The 25577-nt window shown below is 34.2% G+C and overlaps 1 protein-coding gene across 1 annotated transcript; it reads left to right on the top strand.

Moving 5' to 3' along the window:
- nhej1 (nonhomologous end-joining factor 1) lies at positions 1–23516 on the top strand. The gene is made up of 8 exons (XM_073852378.1): positions 1–22; positions 1872–2064; positions 2929–3147; positions 5484–5622; positions 5708–5766; positions 19005–19200; positions 21265–21347; positions 22010–23516. Exons 2-8 carry the CDS (start codon positions 1897–1899, stop codon positions 22100–22102), a joined length of 957 nt encoding a protein of 318 aa, XP_073708479.1. The 5' UTR covers positions 1–22; positions 1872–1896; the 3' UTR covers positions 22103–23516.
- The last annotated feature ends 2061 nt before the right edge of the window (positions 23517–25577 follow it).

Below are 25577 nucleotides of genomic sequence, written 5' to 3'. Positions count from 1 at the left end.
CAGGCGTAACGGCCCCTTGTTGGTGAGTAGATCCTGGTAAATTTTTCACCCATTAAACATTTTAAAAGTTTTGTAAAGTTCTAGTTTAACTAAATGTCAATGCTAACTATCTGTTTTGTCCAAGTCAGTTGTTTAAGCATAGAAGGAAGCGTGAGACCTGTTACGTTCAGCAATAGAACCGAAATAATGCAGATTTCACCCTCATAGTGCAGTATTATATTGTTTGATTATAGTAAAAACACGTCTAAAGCTGTCTCGGTTTGCGCAAAACGAACACAAGTAGGTAATAAATATCATTTTTTATTTATTAAGAATGGCTGAAACCATATGTACCATGGTTATACCATAGTAACTGTGGTAGCTAGTATTTTAGAGGAGCTGTTTTGGCACTGAGAAATCTACTGTATGTCGTTTTCGTCTATTTTGTAAATATTTAAGTAATGTATTCATCTAAAAAATATGTAATTTGTTATAAATATGTGTAGTTGTCTGTGTTGGGGGTAACGCAAGTTACGTAATTATATGACTTATTCTAAGTAACTAGTAAAGTAACGCATTGCTTTTTAATTGACAAGAAAATATCTAAGTTACTTTTTGAAATAAGTAACGCCAGTTACTTTTTTCCCTATTTATTTATTAATTAAAAGCTCTCCTGTCCCCATGTTGAGAGAAATTGTGATTAAGATGTTACTTTAGTTCTCAAATAAATGTGAACATGCATTAATTCTTGACTAAAAAGTTCTTCACTAAAAAGTTCTTCACTAAAAAAACAGATACAGTATTCCTCAAAATTAATAAAAACAGTGAAATTCATTCATTAAATATGTTAAATAATACAAATATCCTTTATGTATTTAATCCCATTTTATTAACCGATGTCTTTGCTGCAGACCTTCGACGATCCAATTCATTCATACTAATAAGCAAAAATTACTCAAGATAATCTAACATTTGTTTTCCTTTTTTATTGCTGAAGAGTTGACATTTTTTCTTCTGCGGTCTACTGTGCAGACATGAATTTGCTTTTCTCTAAGCCTGAGGCTTTTGGTGTAAAAAGGCTTTTACATTTGCCAAAAATATGACTTTTTATATTAAAGTCCCCCTGAAATCAAAATTAAAGTTTTTTGGCTTTTAGTATGAATATATTAGCCTTAAGGTTATCTATAAGCTAGTGTGCTTCAAAACAAAGACAAAATTTGCGTTTACAAGATATGGGCATTTAAAACTTACAGTCTCTTCACTTCTGCCAATATGAATCAAGGATTTTGATGATATCACAGTGCACTTCAGCTTCTCATCAAACGTTCTGTCCAATCAAATGCTCTCTAAAGTCCGTAGTGTCCCGCCCCCTACACAGAGACTCAATAACCCGGAGCAGATAAAACGCGCTCATATGCGCGGTCGGCATGTGTTAAACTACACAGCCTCAGCATGATAATGATCACTATTTCGTTTTAGCAAGAGTTTCATATTGAATCTGTGGGGTAATTTATTAGACTTTGCTGTCATAAGCTTTCAAATGCGGCTTTACCAAGCTCAACGGCTCTGGCCCGAGCAAATATAAATGGAACGCTATTGGCTATTCAAAATTAGTGGGCGGGGCTGGCCGATATGTTTTTGTTTCAGTTAAAAGTACGTCACCACACAGAATAACGCTGCATGTTTCAAGGCACTTCAGTGGACCTTTAAGAACAAACAAGCAAGCCCTGCCCAGATTTAAAAAGTAACCCAAAAGTAACGTAACGCATTACTTCCCATAAAAAGTAACTAAGCAACATAATTAGTTACTTTTTTAGGGAGTAACTCAATATTGTAATGCATAACTTTTAAAAGTAACTTTCCCAACACTGGTTGTTGTTTATATCAAGTAGATTGTGGAAAGTGTGCTGTGGGGAAATGGAAGCAGACCTGTTTGCTCTCCCATGGGTGCCAGTGAATATCGGTGGCTCTGATCTACTGGCCAAAGCCTGGTTCGGTGACACTCAGTACCGGGTTCTGCTGAGTGACCTGAACACTGTGTGGGAAGAAGAAATGACCACAGATGACATCCAGAGTCGAGCACAGGCAAGAATATACAACACTGCTGCTATCTAATTGAAGTGTTTTAATTCAGTACTTCAGAAGTGAAATTGGACCTCAGTTAGCTCTTATATCTTTCTTTAACATTAAACATACTGTTGTATCAAGTCAGTGTATTTTTGATCAACTAAAGTCATTCTGAATGATATAATTATGCCAAAACCTATAAGAATGAAATGTTTTTCAGTACTATGGTCTGTGTTGGGGGTAACGCATTACAAGTAACGCAAGTTACATAATCAGATTACTTCTTTTAGGTAACTAGTAAAGTAACGCATTACTTTTTCATTTACAAGAAAATATCTGATAAACGCCAGTTACTTTTTTTTTCCTTTATGTATTTAATCCCATTATATTAACCAGTGTCTTTGCTGCTGACCTTTGTTGATCCAATTCAATCATACTAATAAGCAAAACTTACTTTAGGTTAACTAACATTTGTGCTGTTGAACTTCCTTTTCCTACAGTTCTACTGTACAGACATGAATTTACTTTTCCTTCAGCCTTAGGTTTATTCATTTCACTTTTTGGCGTGAAAGGGCTTTTTCATTTGCTAAAAATCAAACTTTTTATATTAACAACAAATAATCAAGCCCTGCCCAGATTTAAAAAGTAAACATAACGCATTACTTTCCTTAAAAAGTAACTAAGTAACGTAATTAGTTACTTTTTTAGGAAGTAACGCAATATTGTAATACATTACTATTGAAAGTAACTTTCCCCAACACTGACTATGGTACGTAATATCACAATCTGATACTATTTTATCATCACAATTTGTTCTAATGTCATTTTAGCCTGTCAACCATTCTGATTTATGATCTTTTTTTCTCTCTATCTATATGAAAGGATCTGAATAAGCGTCTGAGGGCTCCTACACAAGCTTTTTTCTCTCATATGTGTTCGGTGGCACGGCCTTGTTTCTCCAGTCAAGATGATGATCAGATCTCTGCTGCACACGTTACTCTTGAACAGCTTGGAGACAGTTTGACAGTCAAACTCAAAAGTGAGCTTGCTGGGTTGCCATTCTACTGGGAGTTTCGCTGCACCACAACACCTGTTGGCGTGGTATGAACCTTATCTAATAAAATAAAAAGCAGCTGTGATATAGACCAATTTGGAGTAGATGTTACAGTTACGTCACTTGCAACTGCGCTCGGATAGTGGTTGCAGAAAAAGTGGAGGTAAATGGGTAAAATCCATGGAATAAGAGAAAAAAAAAATATGTTTTTGACTTTTGATGTCAAACTCAGAATGCAAATCATTTTTATAGAATACTGTCGTCAAAGACCATTTGAAGCTAAACACAGATGTATAAACGGACATACTATGGATGAAAACTAATATGATTACTCTATTTTTAAAGCATACATTGTATTAGCCCTACAGTTCCAGCATGAAATATTATTTAAACCTATTACTATTAACATTTTTACATAACATTTATTTATTTTATCTTACAATTCTGCCTTTTTTTTTCTCACAAATGCAAGTTTATATCTCTTAATTCTGACTTTATAACTCGATTTAACTAAAAAATTGTGATTTTGTCAAATCTGAGGTTAAAAAGCCATAAGTGTAGGATATAAACTCCTATTCTGAGCCGAGGGGAAAAGAGAGAATGACGAGTTGTTTTTCCTAATTAGAATTGTGAGGTATAATCTCAGAATTGTGAGAGCTTATTTACTCAGCTTTCAGATGACGTAAGAATCTCAATTTCGACAAATTTACACTTATGACTGGTTTTGTGGTCCAGGGTCACATATGTGGAGAACATTTAGAAAATGACATCTAATAAATATTATTTATGATCTTTTTAAATCAAATTATTTTGTACCATGTCCGTGTAATTCTCTAGCCATAAAAGCTATCTCTCCTGGGTTTTCTGCACATCCCGAATGTTTACAAACTTAACTTAACTTAATTAGTCTATAAGCTACCAGTCAAAAGGATTTTTAAAATGTTTTTTAAAGAAGTCTCTTCCGCTCATTGGTTTGATCAAAAGTCCTGCAAAATTTTTGTATTTAAAATAACTGCTTTCTATTTGAATATATTTTAAAATGTTATTTATTCCTGTGATTTCAAAGCTGAATTTTTAGCATCATTACTTAAAGTCCCCCTGAAATCAAAATTAAAGTTTTTTGGCTTTTAGTATGAATATATTAGCCTTAAGGTGATCTATAAACTAGTGTGCTGCAAAACAAAGACAAAATTCGCGTTTACAAGATATGGGCATTCAAAACTTACAGTCTCGTCACTTCCGCCAATATGAATCAAGGATTTGGATGATATCACCGTGCACTTCAGTTTCTCATCAAACGTTCTGTCCAATCAAATGCTCTCTAGAGTCCGTAGTGTCCCGCCCCCTACACAGAGACGCGGAGCTGATCATAAGCGCTCATATGTGCGGTCGGCATGTATTAAACTACACAGCCTCAGCATGATAATGATCACTATTTCGTTTTAGCAAGTTTTATATTGAATCTGTGGGGTAATTTATTAGTCTGTGGCTGTCATAAGCTTACAAATGCGGCTTTACCGAGCTGAACGGCTCTTCCCCGAGCAGATATAAATGGAACGCTATTGGCTATTCAAAATTAGTGGGCGGGGCTGGGCGATATATTTTTGTTTCAGTTAAAAGTACGTCACCACATAGAATAACGCTGCGTGTTTCAAGGCACTTCAGTGGACCTTTAAGTCACATGATCCTTCAGAATTCATTCAAAAATTCAGATTTGCTCCTCAAAAAACATTTATTATTATTTTTATGTTGAAAACAGCTGAGTGGAATTTTTTCTCAGGTTTCTTTGAACAGCATTTATCTGAAATATAAGTCTTTGGTAACATTATAAATGTCTTTATCATCACTTTTGATCAATTTAAAGCGTCCTTGCTAAATAAAAGTATTAATTTCTATAATTTCTTAATCAAAAAATGATGATCTTTGGATCTTTTTATTCAAAAAATCCAATTTTTTTAATATTGATAATAATAAAAAATGTTTCTTCAACAGCAAATCAGCATATTAGAATGATTTCTGAAGGATCATGTGACACTGAAGACTAGCATAATGATGCTGTAAATTTAGCTTTGATCACAGAAATAAATTACATTTTAAAATATATTCAAATAGAAAACAGTTATTTTAATTAGTAAAAAAAAATTCAAAATTTGACTTTTTTGACTATACTTTGGATCAAAGAGACCTCTTTAAAAAAACATTAAAAACTTACTGTTCAAAAACTTTTGACTGGTAGTCTACAAACAACCAAATAACGGAAGACATGTAGTAGATTGTGTAATAATTTTTTTTTTTAAGAAAAATTTAGATCATGTTGATGATCCCGAGGCCTCACAAATGCATGCGTCAACCAAAATACAGTATGTTTGTGCTTGTGAATCAGGTGTGTAGGCAGCTGGTGCGCCCCCTGCTGGCAGTGAGTCGAGTCCTGCAGCGGCAAGTGGAGGATCTAGCAGCTCTTTTGGCTCGGAAGGATGCAGAGATACAGGACTATCAGGAGAATGGAGCTGTCCTCAGTAGAGGTAACCATCACATGTGCAGTTTTGCTTGCATACTCTCTTGTGTCTGTTTTTAGCTCACTGACTCTCATCTACTTTGCCCTCACAGCCAGACTACAGACGGAGCCGTTTGAGGTGCATAAGTACAGGGAGAACTTCTTCACACAGGTGCGAAACATTTTTACATTGAGTCTCCTGCTAAATATACCCAGGGTAAACCAGCTCCGTCAGAACTAGCATGCATGTGACACCATGATTCAGTCATATGTATGTACTAAAGACAGGGCTCTACTGCTGTTCTAGGGTTTGTTACGGGAGAGGGAATTGCGGAAGCTAGACAGAAAGAGAGACTGGATCTTTATTTGACTCAGAGCTGAGGGTCACCACACACATGCGTACACACACACACACACACACACACACACACACACACACACACACACACACACACACACACACACAGTGTATAATTAGGCTGTGGTTTGTGGAGGACGAAGAGTGTTTGCAGTGACAGCTCACTTGTAGCGCTGCCTCACTGAACTGTCTATTGACGGGATGAGGTTTTATTTCTTTTCCCGCCATAAATGTGTGTGTTTGAGTATTTCCCGCTTTTTTAGTGATGAGTGGGATTAGGGCGATATGATGGGAAAACTGTAGTGTTTATACCATGGTAGATCCATTACCCCTGCTCCATTGTTGAAGATTTTTACGCTTACATAATACATTAATTATATATATATATTTATCAGTTTAATTAGTTTAATTGTTAATTTTATTTGAATATTTTTGATTATTTTTACATTTTAAAACAAATTTGATTACAATTTCGTTTGACTTGAGAATGATCCGAAGATGAATCTGTGCTTTAATGGAAGCAATAAAATCTACTGTTATTATACAGTATGTAACTAATACTAAAACCATAAAAACTGTTTTTATTACCTGATATGAACATTAACTGAAATTAAACGAAATATATAAAAAATATACATATACATATTAATTAACAAAGTTAGTTATTAAAAATGTTTTCATTACCTGATATAAACTGAAAAACTGAAATTAAACAAAATATATATAAAAAAATTAAACTGAAGTAAACTAAAGAAAAAATGAATAAAAACTCTTTAGACAATTAAGAAAAAAAAAAAATATATATATATATATATATATAATTAAAAACAATTACAAAAATACTGAAAAATTGTAAAACTTTTACTAAAATTAAAATGAAAAATAAAAAAAAATTAAAATAATTCAAAATATAAAAAGTACTAAAAAAGCATAGATACAAAGATGATAAATACCTGATTAATGTTACTAATGTCCTAATCTGATTAGAGACGTAGAAATAATGCAGAATCTTTTACATTTTGTCATATAGTTTATTTGTTTTAACATTTTCAACTTTGCAAAACTTTGATAAACTTACATTATTAATTAAAGTTTACATTTAGATTTTTAATCTCAAATTTTCAGTGTGAACAATGTTGGATTTAATGGATACAATTCAACTAATCTGTGGTCTTTTGACTGGCTGTTTTACAGTGCCTTTGAATCTGGTTCATCTGATTTAATAATCTCTTTTTAAATCATTTGTTACACAGTCTAAAGCTGAAGACGTAGTTGAAGTCTAAAGCTGAAGTATGATTCAGTTGCTTAGAATGATTTGATCTTTTGATTTACAGTTCAAGTCAAAACTTCACATACACCTTGCAGTATCTGCAAAATGTTAATTATTTGACCAAAATAAGAGGGATCATACAAAATGCATGTTATTTTTTATTTAGTGCTGACCTGAATAAGATATTTCACATAAAAGATGTTTACATATAGTCCACAAGAAAAAAATAATAGTTAAATTCTTAAAAATGAGCCAGTTCAAAAGTTTACAAACACTTGATTCTTAATACTGTGTTGTTACCCGAATGATCCACAGCTGTTTTGTTTGTTTGTTTGTTTGTTTGTTTGTTTGTTTGTTTGTTTGTTTGTTTGTTTGTTTAGTGATTTATGAGTTGTTCATGAGTGATTCGTTTTTCCTGAACTGCCTGCTGTTCTTCAGAAAAATCCTTCAGGTCCCACAAATTCTTGGTTTTTCAGCATTTTTCTGTATTTGAACCCTTTCCAACAATAACTGAATGATTTTGAGATCCATCTTTTCACACTGAGGACAACTTAGGGTCGTATTTGAAACTATTACAGAAGGTTCAAACGCTCACTGATGCTTCAGAAGGAAACATGATGCATTAAGAGCTGGGGGTAAAAACTTTTGAACAGAATGAATGTGTTTTTTGCCTAATATCATATACTTTTCATTTAGTACTGCTATTCAGAAGATACATGCTTGTTTCCTGGAAAACAATATAAGTTAAATTTACCCTGATTTTCAAATTCAAAAAAGTTTTCACCCCCGGCTGAATCAATCCCTCTTATTTTGGTCAATGATTTAACATTTTGCAGATTCTTCAAGGTGTATGTAAACTTTTGACTTCAACTGTACAACCATCAGGTGACTCCAGTTGTCACATATTAATTCATTAGCTGTTTATTTACTTTTTTGGGAGGGGGGTATTTTTCAATTTTTCTTTGATAGGACAGTGGAGACATGACAGGAAGTGAATGGGAGATAGAGATGGGGGGTGGGATCGGGAAAAGGTCCGCGGCAGGATTCGATCACGGGACACTCAAGGCGCAACTGCACCATATGTCGGCGCACTGCCCACAAGGCTATTGGCGCCAACAGCTGTTTATTTACCTTTAAGCTGTTTTTCACTAAATATTCAGCAAAGCTATTGACATATTTTCTAAGTACTCATACCAGGGTTTTGTTCATACCACCATCCTTAAGCAAGAATGCCAGTCAATCACGCATCTGTCCACTGTGCCTTACGGTCATTACAAACACACTGACCACAGTGGGAGGAGCCAAAGCCGCAGTCGTAATTTAGAGCATAACTATGTGTTTTGTTCTCCTGATGAGTAATGTTCTTGTGGCTGCGAGTTATTTATTGGATTCAGGCATGAGCTTTAATTCCAGTGCTGGCAGCCGTGTTTTCTGCGTGAGGTGGGCCCTTTGATAGGCGGGTGTTTGATCTCTGTCAGTGTATATGTGCGAATCCACCGGTATTTCTCACTGGCCTGGTGAATGTACAGTCAGATATGTGTGGCTTGACTTGGTGGTGTGAGAAAAGGATGTGAGTCTACTCGCCCACTCGCCCACTGTACCAAACGCTGAGATACTAGTCGCCTCTTAAATTGGTGGAATTCCAACCTACTGTGGCACCAATAATAGATGTTACTCCATACTTGTATTAAACGGTAGTGTATAATGTTACATAAGATTTCTGTTTTAGACAAATGCTGTTCTTTTGAACTTTCAATTCATCAGAGAATCCTGAAATAAATAAATAAAAATCAGCATATTAGAATGATTTCTGAAGAATCATGTGGCACTGAAGACTGGAGTAATGATGCTGAAAATCCAGCTTTGGCAACATAAGAATGAATTGCATTTTTTTTTTTTAAATAGTAAAAAAGAAAACAGCTATTTTCATTAATTGATTGTAAAAATATTTCACAATATTACTGTTTTTGTTGTATTTTTTTCAAATAAATGCAGCCTTGATGAGTATTAGAGGTTTCATTTAAGAACATGAAATGAAAAAATATTGCCAATCTAAATATTATAAACTCTACCATTCAGTATAGCAATGAAATGTATACATTTCTTCAGCTAGGGCACATTAAATTGATCAAAATTGACAGAAAAGATAGTTAATGTTGCAAATTATATATTTCAATTATTCAATATTAAATTCTGTGATTTTATGTTAAAAATAAATTCAAATAGAAAAGAGTTATTTATCAGACCAGTGCTTATCTGCACTATTTTATACTATTTTTCTTTTAAATTAACTTGGATTCATTTTGACTTTATTTTTTTTTATTTTTTAATCTGTGATTTTTTTATTTTTTTATTTTTTTTTTTTAAATGTCAATAATTGATATTCAGAGTCGCATTTGCTTTCTCTGGCTCTACCAATTTCTATTTTATTTGATAAAATTTTATTTTGTATCAAAACTGGATGAAATTTGACAAAATAAGCACATTTGCTACCTCCTAGGCCATGGTTTGAAAAAGCCTCCAGATTTTTAACAATACGTGTTGTGTCTGCTGTAATGTGAGCTTGCACGTTATTTGATTTTTTTGGACATATCAAAGTCATTTGACTGCCGCTGTCTTGCAATACAATGGGAAATTCCACTCCACGCTGAAGAATCATTTCAGACCCAAGTCAGAATTAAAATGAAGGTGTGTTTGGAAAAATGTCTCACTGAAATGCCAAACAAACATAGCAAGTCTCTGGAAAAATGAAGGCTGTTCTTGAGATTCCTGATCGGCAGAAGCCCGGATGAGAGTGTGTGTTTGATGAATAGATGAACAGACCTGTTTGAAGTGCTGTCTTTTGATCATTCAAAACTTAAGCAAAGACATGTTCCCATGAGTTGGTAAAGCTGAGTTTGAAAGACTGAGAATGTTTACCTCAGAACGGTGACGCTTACTCAGGTTTTTCGAGGGGAGAGGAAAGTGTGAACGTTTACTTTGTGTTTTAAGTGGGTGTGTGTACTGAACTTGATTAACACAAAGACTTGTTTTAGGGTCCGTATTAGTGTGCGTGCTGTCCTCTATGCAGGTCTTTTGGGGTTGAATGTATTTATGTGTGAATGTGTTTCAGTGACGCAAACTGTTGGTTTTTTAGGGTTGAGGCATAAAAAGAGAAAATTTGACCGGGTGAGTTGAGAAACCAGTTTGGGTTTGGCACTGACGGAGTGACCCTTCCCACTGCCACACCGAAAGACCAGCAAAAACACCCCAAACCATGTATCTGATGCCTATATACATATAGATGTCCTTCTTACGAAGTTATTACTGTAAAGAACTGGCACATTTAGATGTATACACTACTGCTCAAGAGTTTGAGGTTTCTTACGCTCACCAAAGCTGCATTTGTTTGATCAAAACTACAGTAAAAACAGTAATATTGTGAAATATTATTACAGTTTAAAATACCGGTCTATGTGATTTATTCCTGTGATGCAAAGCAGAAAGTTCACCATCATTACTCCATTAAACTCCATAAAAATCATTCTAATATGCTGATTTAGTACTTAAGAAAAATTGTAATATTATTATCAGTGTAAAATATTTTTGCAGAAACTGATATTTCAGGATTCTTTGATGAATAGAAAGTATAAAGGAACCACGTTTATTTGATATGGAAATCTAATGCAAAATTACAAATGTATTTACTGTCACTTTTTATCAGTTTACTGTATCCTTGCTTAACAAAAGTTATTGAAACTGACGTGAGATAAAAGAGACGACCTCTAGTCTCTAGATATGGCTGAGGTTATTCTTTCAAACTACAATTGTGATATTTGTGCACCTTTTTATTATTTGCTTTTATCTTTCATCAAGTAAAATAGTATTTTCTTGTAAAACATTCTATAATACAATCTTAGTTCTCTAGGAACTTTTAATACCTTGGAAGTCTTCATATAGCCTTAGACTTTCTAAAGTAATAACATTATTTGTTCTCTATAGCTTTTATTAGAGCTCAGTTGAATGTCATATTACGTACTCAAACTTCAGCACAGGCATGGACTAACTGTATGTATGTGTGTGTGTGTGTGTGTAACAGCTCAAGCTAATTCTGTTTTCTAATGGAGTTTATAAAAGTTTAATTGTGTTTTAAAACAATTTTGTTTCCGACCATACAAATGAGTGGGGTTGAATAATTATGACAATTTTTAGACACTCTAAAAATGCTGGCTTAAAAACAACCCAACTTGGGTTATTTGGCAACCCAGTGCTGGGTAAATGTTGGACAGAAGACATGCTGGGTTATTTTAACTCCGCTGGTTGGGTTAAATGTTTTTACCCAGCATTTGTTGTTTTAAGTCAACTGTTGTTTAAAAATTATTATTTTGCTCGCTTAAAATGGACTGGAAATTAAAAATCACACCCAGAATTATAGAGGCAACAGCAATAATCAAAAGATAACCATTTATTATTAAGCAAGAATTTCAAGACTTTCAAGGCAAAAATATAAGACTTTATTTATTAAAAATATAAGAATTTATTTGGATAAATACAGCATAGTTTACAATATTACATACATTTAAACTCATTTAACAAGCATTTTGGGGGAAAAAAAAAACATTTTAGAACATTTTAAAAATAGCATTTTAATTTAAGTGTATTCAGTCATTCTCTGTAATCACTTTTCAACATAATAATGGTAATTCTCATGCCTGTGTCGCCCGAAATCTAAGCCAATGTTGAACTGCTGTTCGCAGAGGAAACCACCTCAGATCGCCGCCTCGTGTTTCACTCGTAGCTGAAAGATGCCGTGACTGACTTTATAACCTGCCCACAAACGGTACTGAGATTAGAGAAGATATTTTAACATCAAATTAAATTCTGTATTCTAACAAAGTGCCTGGTGGGTCCAAGAACCGCTCGCTCTCTCCTGTAGAGGATGCAAAAAGCTCGCACTCTGGCTGTAACTCAGCAGCTGGGTTGTTTTGCCGGAGACATGCTCAACCCAGTGGTTGGATAGAAAAAAATTACCCAATATTTAATAACCCTTTAAAAATGACTCAGCAGCTCAGAAAAACTACCCAACACCTGGGTGAAAAATATTAAAAAATAACCCAATAAAATGACTCAACAAGCTGAACCCAGCATTTGGGTTAAAAAAATAACCCAGCATTTTTAGAGTGCAGGAAAACTACTCAGCACATGTGTAAAAATATTCGAAACAACCCAATAAAATGACACCGATGGCTGAAACCAGCATTTGGATAAAAAATAACCCAGCATTTTTTAGTGTAGAAATAAAAAAATTATAAAAACAATTACATTTATATATTAACATTATCACTCAAATATGCTAGTAATGTTATAGGTGCAATTTTTATAAAGTCCTGAATCTTCAGAAAAGCTTGTATTTGTAAAGTGCTGCAGTCTCTGGGGGGGTTAATAATTTCAATTGCAGCTGCAATTTATTTTACAGTGCACCAGTGTTTAACACTTATAGGTTTAGGGGGTTGATTTGTGATCTTTATACTCTTTTTCTCCTGGCTTTTCCTTTCTACATGCACAGCTTTACCAATCCTGAGTGGAACTAGAGAATAAATAACACAAGAATGAGGAATTTAAGCTTTCTGTGACAAAGAAGTGTGCCCTAAACAGAAATAACTACTTCTTCTCAAAACACTTCTTACTCTAATGTGATATTGTGGATTCCTATAGATTACTTTTGGTATATCGGTAATCAGATTACTTTGAATCAGTATGTAAATGTGGGAGGGGTTTAGTATCTTATCTTTCACCACCATTCAATGGTTTGGTGTCAGTAAGGTTAAAAAATGCAAGGCTGCATTAAATTAATCAAAAGTGACAGTAAAGACATTTATAATGCTACCAAAGATTTCCAATGCATGAACTCTCAATTAATCAAATAATCCTGAAAAAATGTATCATGGTTTATCCAAAAACATTTTGTCGTCATTTACTCACCCTCATGTCATTTCAAACTGGTATGAGTTTCTTTCTAATGTTGAACATAATAAATATATATATATTTAAAGAATGCTTGTAACCAAACAGTTGATGGTCCCCATTGATTACCATAGTATTTCTTTCTCTACTATGAAAGTCAATGGAGACCAACAACTGTTTGGTTTATTAAACGTTTTCAAAACATCTTATTTTTGGTTCAACATAAGAAAGAAACTAGTACAGGTTTGGAACGACAGAATGAGGGTAAGTAAACGACAACATTTTCATTTTTGGGAGAACTATTTCTTTAAGCAGCACTGTTTTCAACATTGATAATAAAAATAAATATTCCTTGAGCAGCAAATCAGCTTTTTGGAATGATTTCTGAAGGATCATGTGACACTGAAGACTGGAATAATGATGCTGAAAATTCAGCTTTCTAAGTAAAATATATAGGGTAAAGTAAGGGGGAAACATGTCCCTGATTTACCTCGTAACTGCTACACCCCTGTGTAAATGTGTGTTTTATTGTTAGACACTAGAATCTGTCAGGTGTCCATGCCTTAATTCCAGCTAAAGCTCAAGACGTCTTCCTGTAATTGAAGCTTTTGGCTCCTGGCCTTTATAATCACCCCAATCTGATAACCATGAAACCCATTCAGGAGCGCTTCTCGAGGTCAGATGTCTCTCTTTCTGTTATTCCTTCTCTCTCTCCATAGCTATGGTCCAGTTTTCCACAGGGTGAGCTCTGATCTGTAATTAGTTAGCTGTAGCTGGGCTGTGGTTTACTCTGCCTACTTTGAACCCCTGAGAAGAGCTGCCCTGCCAGCCAGAACAAGAGTAACATCCCATCAAACACAAGTCACTCTCGTAAATGTAATAGATGGAATGGAAACATTGTAGAATATGTAAAAATAGAGAGCAAAAAGAGATAACAACTACATTTTTATGCTTTCTGAAGAAATAGTGGTGTTTGCTTGTGCAGAAGTTTTGCCCACGACAAAAATGGGAGGTTTTAGCTGTTTTATTGCTGCGAAAATTGTCCAGTCATGTAGAAAAGTAAACACAGCTCTCCTCAACAGGCCACATAATTTGTGCTAAGGTTTGTTTAAATCCCTAACCCCTAAGTATGATAATAATGTGATGTTTGTCTTAATGCGCACCACTAATAAAGAAATCAAGGGAGTGTGAGACAGAGGGGGAACTGAGAGGAAGAGGTAATAGATATTTTTAGGAGGGGGTTTGCCTGAATGAGAGTGAGGACAGATTTATAGAGGCCTGTAAAATAAAGCTCTTCTCAGGGTTCAATCCATGACGCCCATTTAAGACTTCACCTGCCTTTATTTGTTTCCTTATAGATTGCGTGTGTGTGTGTGTGTGTGTGTGTGTGTGTGTGTGTGTGTGTGTGTGTGTGTGTGTGTGTGTGTGTGTGTGTGTGTGTCTGTGTGTGTGTGTGTGTGTGTGTGTGTGTGTGTGTGTGTGCCTAAAATCAGGTAATATAGGAGAAAATGCAGTTTATTCATATTTACTGTTAGTGGTTTTGGGCAAAGAAATTTTTTGTCATACATCAAGTCATTTTTTTGAAACTTTGGCCATGTTTAACATGATAATTCAACTCTTTAATAGTGTAAATATGTCAGTATACATGAGGTTGCATCATACCTCCCCTAAATGTAATTTGTTTTTCAACATAATTTTGTCTTAACAAAAGTGAGCTGCTTTGTGAATTGCTTCTTAAAGACTTTTTTAGCAAAGTGTTCAGAAAATGGCTATTTTCTTTGGTGGTAATTCCTTGCCATAACCTGAGGTATTTTACTTAGTTTCAATTTTTTTAAAAAATATTCTGTTAACACCTATTTGTTAAAAATAGGTGTGGGTCACATTTCAACACCAGATCAAAAATTTGATCTGTATAGATAGCAACAGAAAGTAAAGTCTACTTTTACAATTATTAGTATTTTCTGTACTTTTCTTTTCTGTGCTTTTTTTTCTTGCGCATTTAAGTACTTCACGTCCTAAATTGTCTTCAGTAAAATGTCATTTGCTATCACAGTCATGAGAATCTAATAAAAATTATAATTGAGAATAATAGAAATGATTAAAAAACATCCAATTTCCTTCCAAAAAATTGGGGTTAATAAGATTTTTTTGTTTATTTGCATTTTGTTTATTTTGTATATGATGCATTAAATGGATAAAAAGTGACAGAAATGTATGATGAAACCAAACAGGGTTCCCGCGGGGTCTTAAAATAAAATTTAAATTTAAAAATCAAAATTTTAGGCCTTAAAAAGTCTTAAATTCGCTATTCTATGTCTTAAATAATTTTACACAGGTCTTATTTTTCCGATGTCCATGTAACGCTACCTCTAATGCTCATTTAAATTCTCTTTTTGTTGTTTCCGTGGTGTTGTAGTTCCTTATTTCACTATTCCAAATATAATTTGCTGTATTTAAACTACAAATGAGACCAACATGCAATAGCCAATCAGCTTTCTGTTATTGGCGCGAGTCTCTCTCGGATTGTACCGCAGAAGTAAAATGGATTTAACTTTTTAGCTATGGGGAAGTGCAAGTTTAGCGATACTTAGCTTGAAAAAACTGAATATAGGGATTGGCTAAGGCCAGTTGCTAACAACTGTAGATTTTTTTTCTCCCTCTTTGGAAGTTACTGCGTCTTCAGACAGAATCGCAGTAGCAGAATACAGTCAAACTACCCTTTTCTGTATATAATGTTCCCAATAATAATAATAAATATAGGTCGAGCTAGCTGACCGCCAGCCTTGGAGATACTTTTAAAATGTTTTTTTTTTTACTTGCCGGACCGAACAAACCGCCTGATTAAAACTGAAGTGACAAAAACAACTAGCGAAGAATCGAAAGGCAAGAAAGATTCATATTTTAATACATTTAACGTAAACAGAAATTGATAATGGATAGTGTATTTCTGGTCTATTTGTGACATACTTTAAAACAAATGAATGTAACAGCACTCTAAAGAAACACACTGAGGTAAAAATTTAAAATGTATAGTTTATTTAGAACATGATATAGTTAAGTAATATACCAAGTGAGCTTTTTGCTGAAAATTCTCACAATTACAAATGTTACATTTATTTTAGCTCAATAAACAAGTAGTTAGTCAAGTAGTTACTTACATATTAGACAAAATATTTTCACTGTTTTGTTCTGTTTCACCAACGAAAATAGTTCCAAACAAGGATCGCAGCAGAAGCATTCTCCAAGCAACATTTTGCTATGATTCAGCGTTTTGCTCGAATCAGTTGAAATAATTCGCTCATGAAGTGACTTACCGCCACCTGCTGGTAGTTTAGTGTGTTTAAAAGTATGCCTCCACACCCAACATTTCTAATTTATATATTTATAAATCAATAAATGTATTTAAAACATTAATCTCACTTTTAATTTTGCAGTGTAAATTATGTAATCTCACTGCTAACAGCCATTTAGAATTTGATAAATTCATAAAATAAATTTCAAAGGTAATGCATACATTTCAAAAGTAAAGGAAAAAGGCCTTTATAAAGGTAAATCAAATATGCAGATTTAAGATGTAAAAGCTAATAGAGCACTGATGAAAATATTGCTTCAGAATTTTTTTTTACATCAGATATTTTTAGTGGTACTTTTATGGGGATATTTTGTGTGGAATAGTATCTGCTGATATGAAAAGTTCACTGTATATCGTAGTAATAAATTTAATTTATGACAGCCATGAATTTGTGTTTACTTTTTACATTAAACACATTAAATATTACATATATGCATGTAATATAATATTTATTTCCATTACAGGTTTAGGTCTTAAATTTCATATAAGGTGGTATTAAAAAGGTCTTAAAAAGTCTTACATTCCACTTGTTCATATCTGCAGGAACCCTGGATGAAAGTAACTGCTGAAAATTATGTAAAATATATTTCAAAAAGTTCTAAAATATATTTAAATAGAAAAGGGTGTAGCAATCAAATTTAAAAACTTTTTTATGAAGTACGCTCACTCAGGGAATTGTTTTGTTATATGTTATTTGAAAAAATCTTGTATAATTTTAACTGCTGTATTTTTGTGTTTGCTTGGTTTGTATTTTGTGTTCATGCTACTTTTGTATTATTCCAGCTCAGCTTTTACTATAAAGATAGCTTTGACATAGCAAGAAAAATAAAGAGTTCTTTTTAACTTTCTATTCATCAAAGACTCCTGAAAAAAGTATCACAGGTTCCAAAAAAATATTGATAATAAATCAGCATATTAGAATGATTTCTGAAGGATCGTGTGACACTGAAGACTGGAGTAATGGCTAATGAAAATTCAGCTTTGAATCACAGAAATAAATTACATTTTAAAGTATAATAAAATAGAAAACTGTTATTTTAAATGGCAATAATACTTTTTTCTGTATTTTTAATGAACTTTCACGCTCATTTGAGAAAAAGTCTTTTATGAAGTGGTAGTTTGTCTCAATATCTTACTAAACACTCAAAAGTACATGCTTGCCCTTCACCAAGTGTTGAACACAGAACAAGAATCAAGACACACTCTGGAATCTTCCACTAGAGTCCACTGGTTCAGAGTTCTTCCACAAACCACTAAAAACCAGCCAATGCTGTTTACCAGCTATGAATAGGTGTATCAACATGATGCACTAACACATGAACCACTTTTCCTGACACTTCCCTTTTAGACGCACACAGGTGATGATGGATGATATCCATGCTGGTGTAGATCATCTGACCTGGTACCGGTGTGATTGTACAGCTCATATATAATCAATTTCTGCTTCAAATCTCTCAGAAGAACAACTTAACTGCTCAATTGATATGACCAGAAGATGAAAAAAATGAAAGAAATGATTTGAGGGGAGACAGGAAGTGCACACTCATGAACTGTGGCTTCTCTCCTCACATTGCCTTCTCTGTCCCCAAAGAGGAACTCAAAGCATTCATTTATTTTTATGATATTTCAACAAACAAATAATAAAAAATAAATCAATGTAAACCCCAAACGTCTACACGTATATTTAGGGGCCCTTCATTCATCCAGTGGTCACCAATCTCACCAGGTCAATATTTGGCAAGCTAATTTTGAGAATTTGTCCTCTCTGTTGTGAAAGAGAATGTGTTTGGGAAATGTGTGACTGCAGTCATCTTTACCATTACCCTGATGAACTTGCTGTCACCCGACCTTTACCATTAAGACTTATTTGTTGTTGCATTTTTTAAATTAGAGTTAGGAAAATTTCACTCATAAATTCTAAATTATCATAATGCATTCTTTTAAGCATTTGTTTTTAAAAAGGATTCAAAATTTTACATTTTCAAAATTTTATTCTAAAATCTATGTACTTGATTCTGACTTTATACTGACACTTATCAGTGTGGATGCAGCATCATGCAACACTTTGCTATTCAGCAAATTATTTTAAAGTGATAGTAAAGACATTTTCAGTGTTACACAAGATTTCTATTCCAAATAAATGCTGTTCATTAAATTTTCGTGCAGCAAAAGCTGTTTTCTGCACTTATAATAAAAATAGCTATTGCAAATGCTTGAGCAGCAAATCAGCACATTAGAATGATTTCTGAAGGACACTCAATTAGTGACACATGTGCTGAAAATTCTGCTTTGCTATCACATACCCATACATACATCCCAAAAATATACTATTACATAAGTCATTTTTCCATTTAAAACATTTTCCATCTGAAGAAATGAATAGTAGTCAGAAAAGCAATAGTCCAAGTTCCTCTGTGGAGTCTAATAAGTAATTAAATGTCTCCTCTTTCTTTATGATGTGGTCATTTTCTCTTTTCTGTCCACTAGATTGTTCCACAGATGGGTGTGACGCTGGACAGTTTGGGTTTTGACTCAGAGTTGCAGGCACTGTATATGGCCGTGAGCTCAGGGAAATCGGGTCAGAAGCGCAAACGCTCTGCTGACAGCAGCCCTGCGGCAGAAGACGACCACGTGTCTGAACATCACGCACCCGATCGCCAGCACATCACTGATGTCACCGCAGGTTAATGCCTCACACACACTGAGCTTAGTGCATGAGTTAAAGAAATCATTCCAAACCTGTATGTCTGTGGAACATGAAAGGAAATGTTTTGCAGAATGTCCTGGCTGCTAAAAATTCTATTGCATACGTATTCATACCCTTATCTGGGACAGTTGAAATGTAGCTCAGGAGCATTCATATTGCTTGTAGATGTTACCACACTTCAAGTGGAGTTAACCTGTGGCAAATTCAGATGAATGAGTATGATTTGGAAAGACAACCATCTTAATAAAAAGCTGTAACAGCTGAAAATGCATATCAGAACAAAACCAAGCCCTGAGGTAAAAAAAAAAATACTGCCTGCAGAGCTCAGAAATAGGATTGCATCAAACCACACATCTGGGGAAGAGTTCTGCTGCATTAAAGGTTCACAGAAGCATGTAGTCTCTGTTACCCTTAATGGAAGAAGTTTGAAACAACCACGACTCTTCCTAGAGCTGGCCTCCTCCTGGCCAAAGTGAGCAATTGATGGAGAAGGGACTTGGCTAGAGTGGTGACCAAGATCCTAATGGTCACTCTAGTTGAGCTCCATGATCATTTATGCAGATGGGTGAAACTTACAGAAGGACAAACATCACTGTAACACTCCAACGATCTGGGCTTTATGGTGGTGTGGCAAGACTCAATCTTCTCCTCAGTGAAGACACATGAAAACACACTTGGAATTTGCAACAAAGCATCTAAAGAATCTTAGAATGTGAGAAACAAGATTTTCTGGTCTAATGAATCTCAATTTCAAGCATCATGTATGGAGGAAACCAGGCACTGCTCATCACCTGTGCAGTATCATTCCAAAAGTCTGCTGGTAGCAGCCTCGTGCTGTGGGGCTGTTTTTCAGCAACAGGGCCTGAAGTACTTGTCAGAGTAGAAGAAAAGCTCAACACAGCAAAATATAGAGATAGCCTAGTCCAAAGCATTCAGAACCTCAGACTGGGCAGAAGGGTTCACCTTCCAACAGGGCAATGACCCTAAGCACACAGCAAGAGTGGCTTATAGACAACTCTGTGAATGTCCTTGAGTGGCCCAGCCAGAGCCTGGGCTTGAACCCAATCAAATATTTCTGGAGAAACTTGAAAATGTGCGTCTGTCCCCATCCAACCTCACAGAGCTTGAGAGGTGAAGAGGCGAAGAATGGCAGATACTTGTCAAAAGGGGAAAGCTTGGGGAAATCATACCCAAAAAGACTTCAGCTAAGTACTGAGTTTAGGGTATGAATACTTATGCAGTGTACTTATTTCATTTTTTCATTTGAATAAATTTACAAAGTTGTGACAATTCTGTTTTTGCTTTGTCATAATATGCACTGTAGATTGGTGTGGGAAAAAAAGTAATTTAAAGCAGTTTAACACAAGGCTGCAACATAAAACGTGAAAAAAATGAATACTTTCGCAAGGTACTGTAAAGTTACCACATGTGAACACATGCATAGACTTTAAAGGGATAGTTAATCCAAAAATGAAAATTCTGTCTTGAATAACTCTTCGACGCATGTTCATGAGAGTACCATGACACATGCGTGTTGTGCTGCTGATGCAGGAGCCAGCGTTCTGACGCAGAACCCAGGTGCACTTGACCTTGTTTCCAAGCAGAAGAATGTGTTGTGGTACTGTTGTGAATGTGCATCGAAGACTGACATAGAAAAGAAGTTACAGTTAAACCGCTGATGTCACATGGACTATTTTAATGATGTCCTTACTACCTTTCTGGGCCTTGAACGTGGTAGTACCGTTGCTGTCTATGCAGGGTCAGAAAGCACTCGGATTTCATAAAAAAAAAAAATCTCAATTTGCGCTCTGAAGACAAAACGAAGGTCTTATGGGATTGGAACGACGTAATTAATTAAAGAATTTTCTTTAACCCTTTAAATTATAGCCATGCACACAAAGCTATTGTATGTCTTTGGAACTTGTTTTTGTCTCCTTTTTTGTTCCAAGGATGCATGAAAGTTATATGGATTTGAAACAACATTAGCATGATGACATTTGTCATTTTTGAGCAGTTTGTCTTGTCTGTTGTGCTGTGCAGATGTGAGTTCTTCACTGGCTTCTCAAGAACAGAATGATGTCAGAGGATCATCAGGAAGACCTCGGGTGGCAGACGGCAAACAGGTTTGCTCTTTAGTTTTTCTTTTAATTTAACAAAATAAATAACAGTTTAATTCTTTCAGAGAACCGTTGTGCCATGAACCCAGGGTTTGTTTTTGTCAGTTCAACAAAAGGACAATTTGAATAAGCATCTAAACAGGCTACAAAACGTTACTCACCTGACCATATGATTAAAGTAATAATCTGGGTTGAATAGCCACCTTATTTTTCCCAAGAAGAGTGGATGTGGCCATTTGTAAATTTTATGGGTGTAGCTTCCAGTCTCATCTGCTTCTAGCTATTTTAAGCTGTACAAAACAGCTGGTTTTGCTGCTTGATGTTGCAAATTGGTGTGTTTTAATGCATTATCTTAATTATGAACACACTGGTTTGTAGTGTAAACAGTTTTACTGTTTACTGCACATCATTATTTTCCGCTGTTATTTCCTCGTTAAAGAATAAGGTGGATAAATTAAGCTCAAACAAAAAAGCACCTACAATGGAAGTCAATGGGGCAACTATTGAATGCTTGACCTTACACTTGCAGATACAAATCAAGCTACGAGTCAAAATCATTTTCAGCGGCAGTTAACAAATGCTACAGATTAAAGGTTAAATTATCAATGGTTTTGGATCCAGATTATTCCTTTAAAGGAACTAAAACCAACTCTGAATGATTCTTTCAGACTGTCCCGTTACCATCAAGCGCTGCTGCTGGTTCTGAAGAACGCTCCACCTCACGGCCGAAAAAGAAGAAAGCAGTGGGGCTTTTTCGGTGACAATTCTTGACTGTGAATCTGAATAGTGCACATATGGACCCTTTTATTTTTTTAAATGCTTTACAAATATTTTTTTTATTACTTTTAGGTTAGATTTTAGGTGATTATGGACATTTTATTATTGGTTTTAGCCTATATGCCTGTCTTAAAGTTTTTGTGTTTTAAAAGTAATGAATAAAACATTGCATTCCTTTATACATGTTCTGATTGGTAAGGTTGATGCACAGTTTTGTATAAGTCTGTTAGGGGTATAACGTTGTGCTTTGCAGGATACGACTGCTACAACTAATGCTTCCAAGAAAGAAGACAAGTCACTGAATTTGACAAAGTTTGTAAGGTTTGTGGCATTAGATATCCAGAGTTTAGTTTGAGGCCCTTACTAGCAAGTAAATGTGATATGCTTGAGCACAAACGTATGTTCCGCTTCATATTCCGGTTCTTGTTCCGTAAAATCATCAGGACTTTTGAATGGATGGAAATTCTGACCGCAAACCCAACACACATATTTCACTAATTTCTATGGGTTTGGCTGTGCCTTTGTTTGAATAAGCTACCACTTTGTTTCACGTTGTTCTGTTATCCTAGCATAGTTGATTTATCCATCTCTAAACATGACATAAACGCTTTAGTTTTACCTATTAGCCAAATACCTGCTTATTTAATTCATGTTAGAATTAGTCGTAAAGTGGACCAGACGGCATGCCAGTAGTCAACAGTCTGACTCTGTGAAACTACTCTAAAACCTACTGAATTAAATATGAAGTTGTAGATTGATAGAAGGCTCTGGGTAATCCCTTTTTACTCTAGTATTTTTGCTGTCCACAGATTATTTTCTGATGCATGGCCAAAAACGCTCTCTAATTAAAATGTATTCAGCAATACCAGTAACATCTTCAAGCTGTCAACAGTGCGGTCACCGCGGACCAGAAAAAATGTCTGCGCCACTGAAGGAGACACAGAACTGTCATAATTTTCCTACCAGTATCATTTGGTAATAGTTCTGGCATTTCACTGGTGATTCGTCTTCAGTGGAGAAGCCATTAGTGTTATTTTAAAGACATTAGAGTTCCTGGGAGGGACGGCACTTCATGTCTTGTCTCCAGTGTCTGTCAGTGAAACTAAACCTGACCACCAATTTTTTCTTTAATTAAAGCAAAAACATGTTTTTTTTTTTTGTTTGTTTGCAATCTGGAACACATTGAACATTGCTGAATCCAATTTTTATTAAAAATGTCTTGAAAAATCTTATCAGAAATAGTAGGACTTGAGGTGGGACATGTTTTAGTAAGTTGATAATTGTCACTTTGACTTTTGACATTTAGAAAAGTGGGACGTTTTATCATTAATCATCTTTTATGAGCTAACATATACTGAAACGTGTTATCCAATAATAAATCCTGCTTAATTACTGACAGCCACATTGTAGTGATTGGTTTTATGTGACTTTTAGCTACTCTAAGCTGGTCGTTTATGGTCAGCGGCTGGTCAAAGCTGATTTAGATGATGGATCAGCTGGACTACAAGCTTTTGAGGCCACAGTTGACCTTGATAGATCTTCCTGAACACCACTTTGCTCTATTAACAAACCATCTACCAAGTTACAAATGCCTTCACCACCTCAAGCTGATTTTTTTTCTTTAGCTGGGGCATAATAATTAATTTGACTTTTTTTTTTTTTTCCGCCTTACTCTTCAACGCAGAAGTAAGGTTATGGGTGAGACTTCCCGTTCATTAGCTGCTATAGGCAAATAATGAGAAGAATAACAACGTGCAGTAAACGGTAAAACTGTTTGTACAAACCAGTGTCATTATAATTAAGATAAAACATTAAAATAATATGGCAAGACACACCAATTTGCAATATCAAAAAGCAAAACGAGCTGTTTTGTACAGCTAAAAATAGCTGGACGTGGATGAGACCGGAAGTCAGACCCATAAAATTTTACAAATGACCGCACCCACTCTTATGGGAAAATTATGGTGGATAACTAGCAGAAAAGTGGTAATGATTTTTGTAGTGTTTCAATTGCAGTAAATATATATATATTTTCTAAACACTATAACCTTTCTAAACACCACTGTCCCACTTTTGCTGATGATTTGTCCCACTTTAACTAAAAAAAGTATTCCACCATCTACCACCAAATCTGTCCTTCACTTTTACAATCAACTTTAACCAAATCAGTTTACATGCCTTAAATAAAAATTAAATCCGTAAAAAATTTTATATATTAAAACAGTCAATTGACTTTTCAAAGTAAAAGTGGGAAAATAAAGGTTTTAAATAGGCTAAATACCTAATATAATAATGTTATTAATTTAAAAGAGTTAATCCAGTTAATACAAAAGAAAAAATAACCTTAATGAAAAGTTTAGTGGTTTTATAATAAGCATCAATAATAATAATACATATATTGGTAACACTTTACAATAAGGTGTAATTTGTTAATATTAATGTATTAACTAACATAAACAAACAATAAACAATACATTTATTACAGTAGCCTATGTATTAATCTGTCAATAAAAATAGTCGTTCATTGTTTGTTCATGTTAGTTCACAGTGCATTAACTAATGTTAACAAACACAACTTTTTTAATGCATTAGTAAATGCTGAAATTAAATGAGATAAATAAATGCTGTACAAGTATTGTTCATTCTTAGTTCATGTTAACTAACTAATGTTAACTAACAAACCTTATTGTAAAATTTTACCATTTTTTATTTTACATTTATTTATATATATATATATATAAAATTTATCAAATATATTTGCTGCTCTGTCACACTTTTGCTGATGATCTGTCCCTCCTCAACTAAAATTTTTTTTTTCATGGTCCACCTAATAAAACAAATCAGTTTACAAAAAAGGCAAATGAGCTTATAAATAAATAAGAATAAAAAAATAAAAAATCAACATAGTCCATTTACTTTCTAAAGTAAAAATGTTTAAATCAAATATTGGAATTAAACTAAATATATATATAATAATCGTATTATTCCTGAAATAAATATATTAGTGCTTTTAAACAATTAATCACAATTAATCACATCCAAAATATAATATTTTGTTTACATATGTGTGTGCACTGTGTATATTTATTATGTGTATATATAAATACACACATGCATATATTTAAGAAAATATTCTGTATTAAATATATTTATATATAACATAAATTATATGAATACAAATATACATGTAAGTGCATGCATTTTATTTTTATTTTTTTCAAAAATATATACTAAACGAAAACTTTTGGATGCGATTAATTGCGATTAATCGTTTGACAGCAGTCAAATGTATAAAATTTTAAAGGATTAATAATGAGCATCAAAATGTTTAAATATTCAAATAGTCAGTTAGTCATTTTAAAAACACATTGTCTTTAAGTGAAGTCACGTGTGTTTAAGTACTGTACGTGCGCTGACGCACCGTTGACAGGCAGTAGAGCATTGCTGCTGAGGTTCAAA

Source organism: Garra rufa, chromosome 12 (assembly GCF_049309525.1).
Source record: "Garra rufa chromosome 12, GarRuf1.0, whole genome shotgun sequence".
NCBI lineage: Eukaryota > Metazoa > Chordata > Actinopteri > Cypriniformes > Cyprinidae > Garra > Garra rufa.
The sequence above is the reverse complement of the archived record's forward strand: the minus strand, read 5'-3'. Positions and strand labels throughout refer to the sequence as shown.

Excerpts from the sequence above, each read along its gene's own strand:
- nhej1 (XM_073852378.1), top strand. The coding sequence starts at position 1,897 with ATGGAAGCAGACCTGTTTGCTCTCCCATGGGTGCCAGTGAATATCGGT. Across the intron at positions 2,065-2,928 it reads ACATCCAGAGTCGAGCACAG|GATCTGAATAAGCGTCTGAG; the intron begins GCAAGAATATAC and ends TCTATATGAAAG. Across the intron at positions 5,767-19,004 it reads GGGAGAACTTCTTCACACAG|ATTGTTCCACAGATGGGTGT; the intron begins GTGCGAAACATT and ends TCTGTCCACTAG.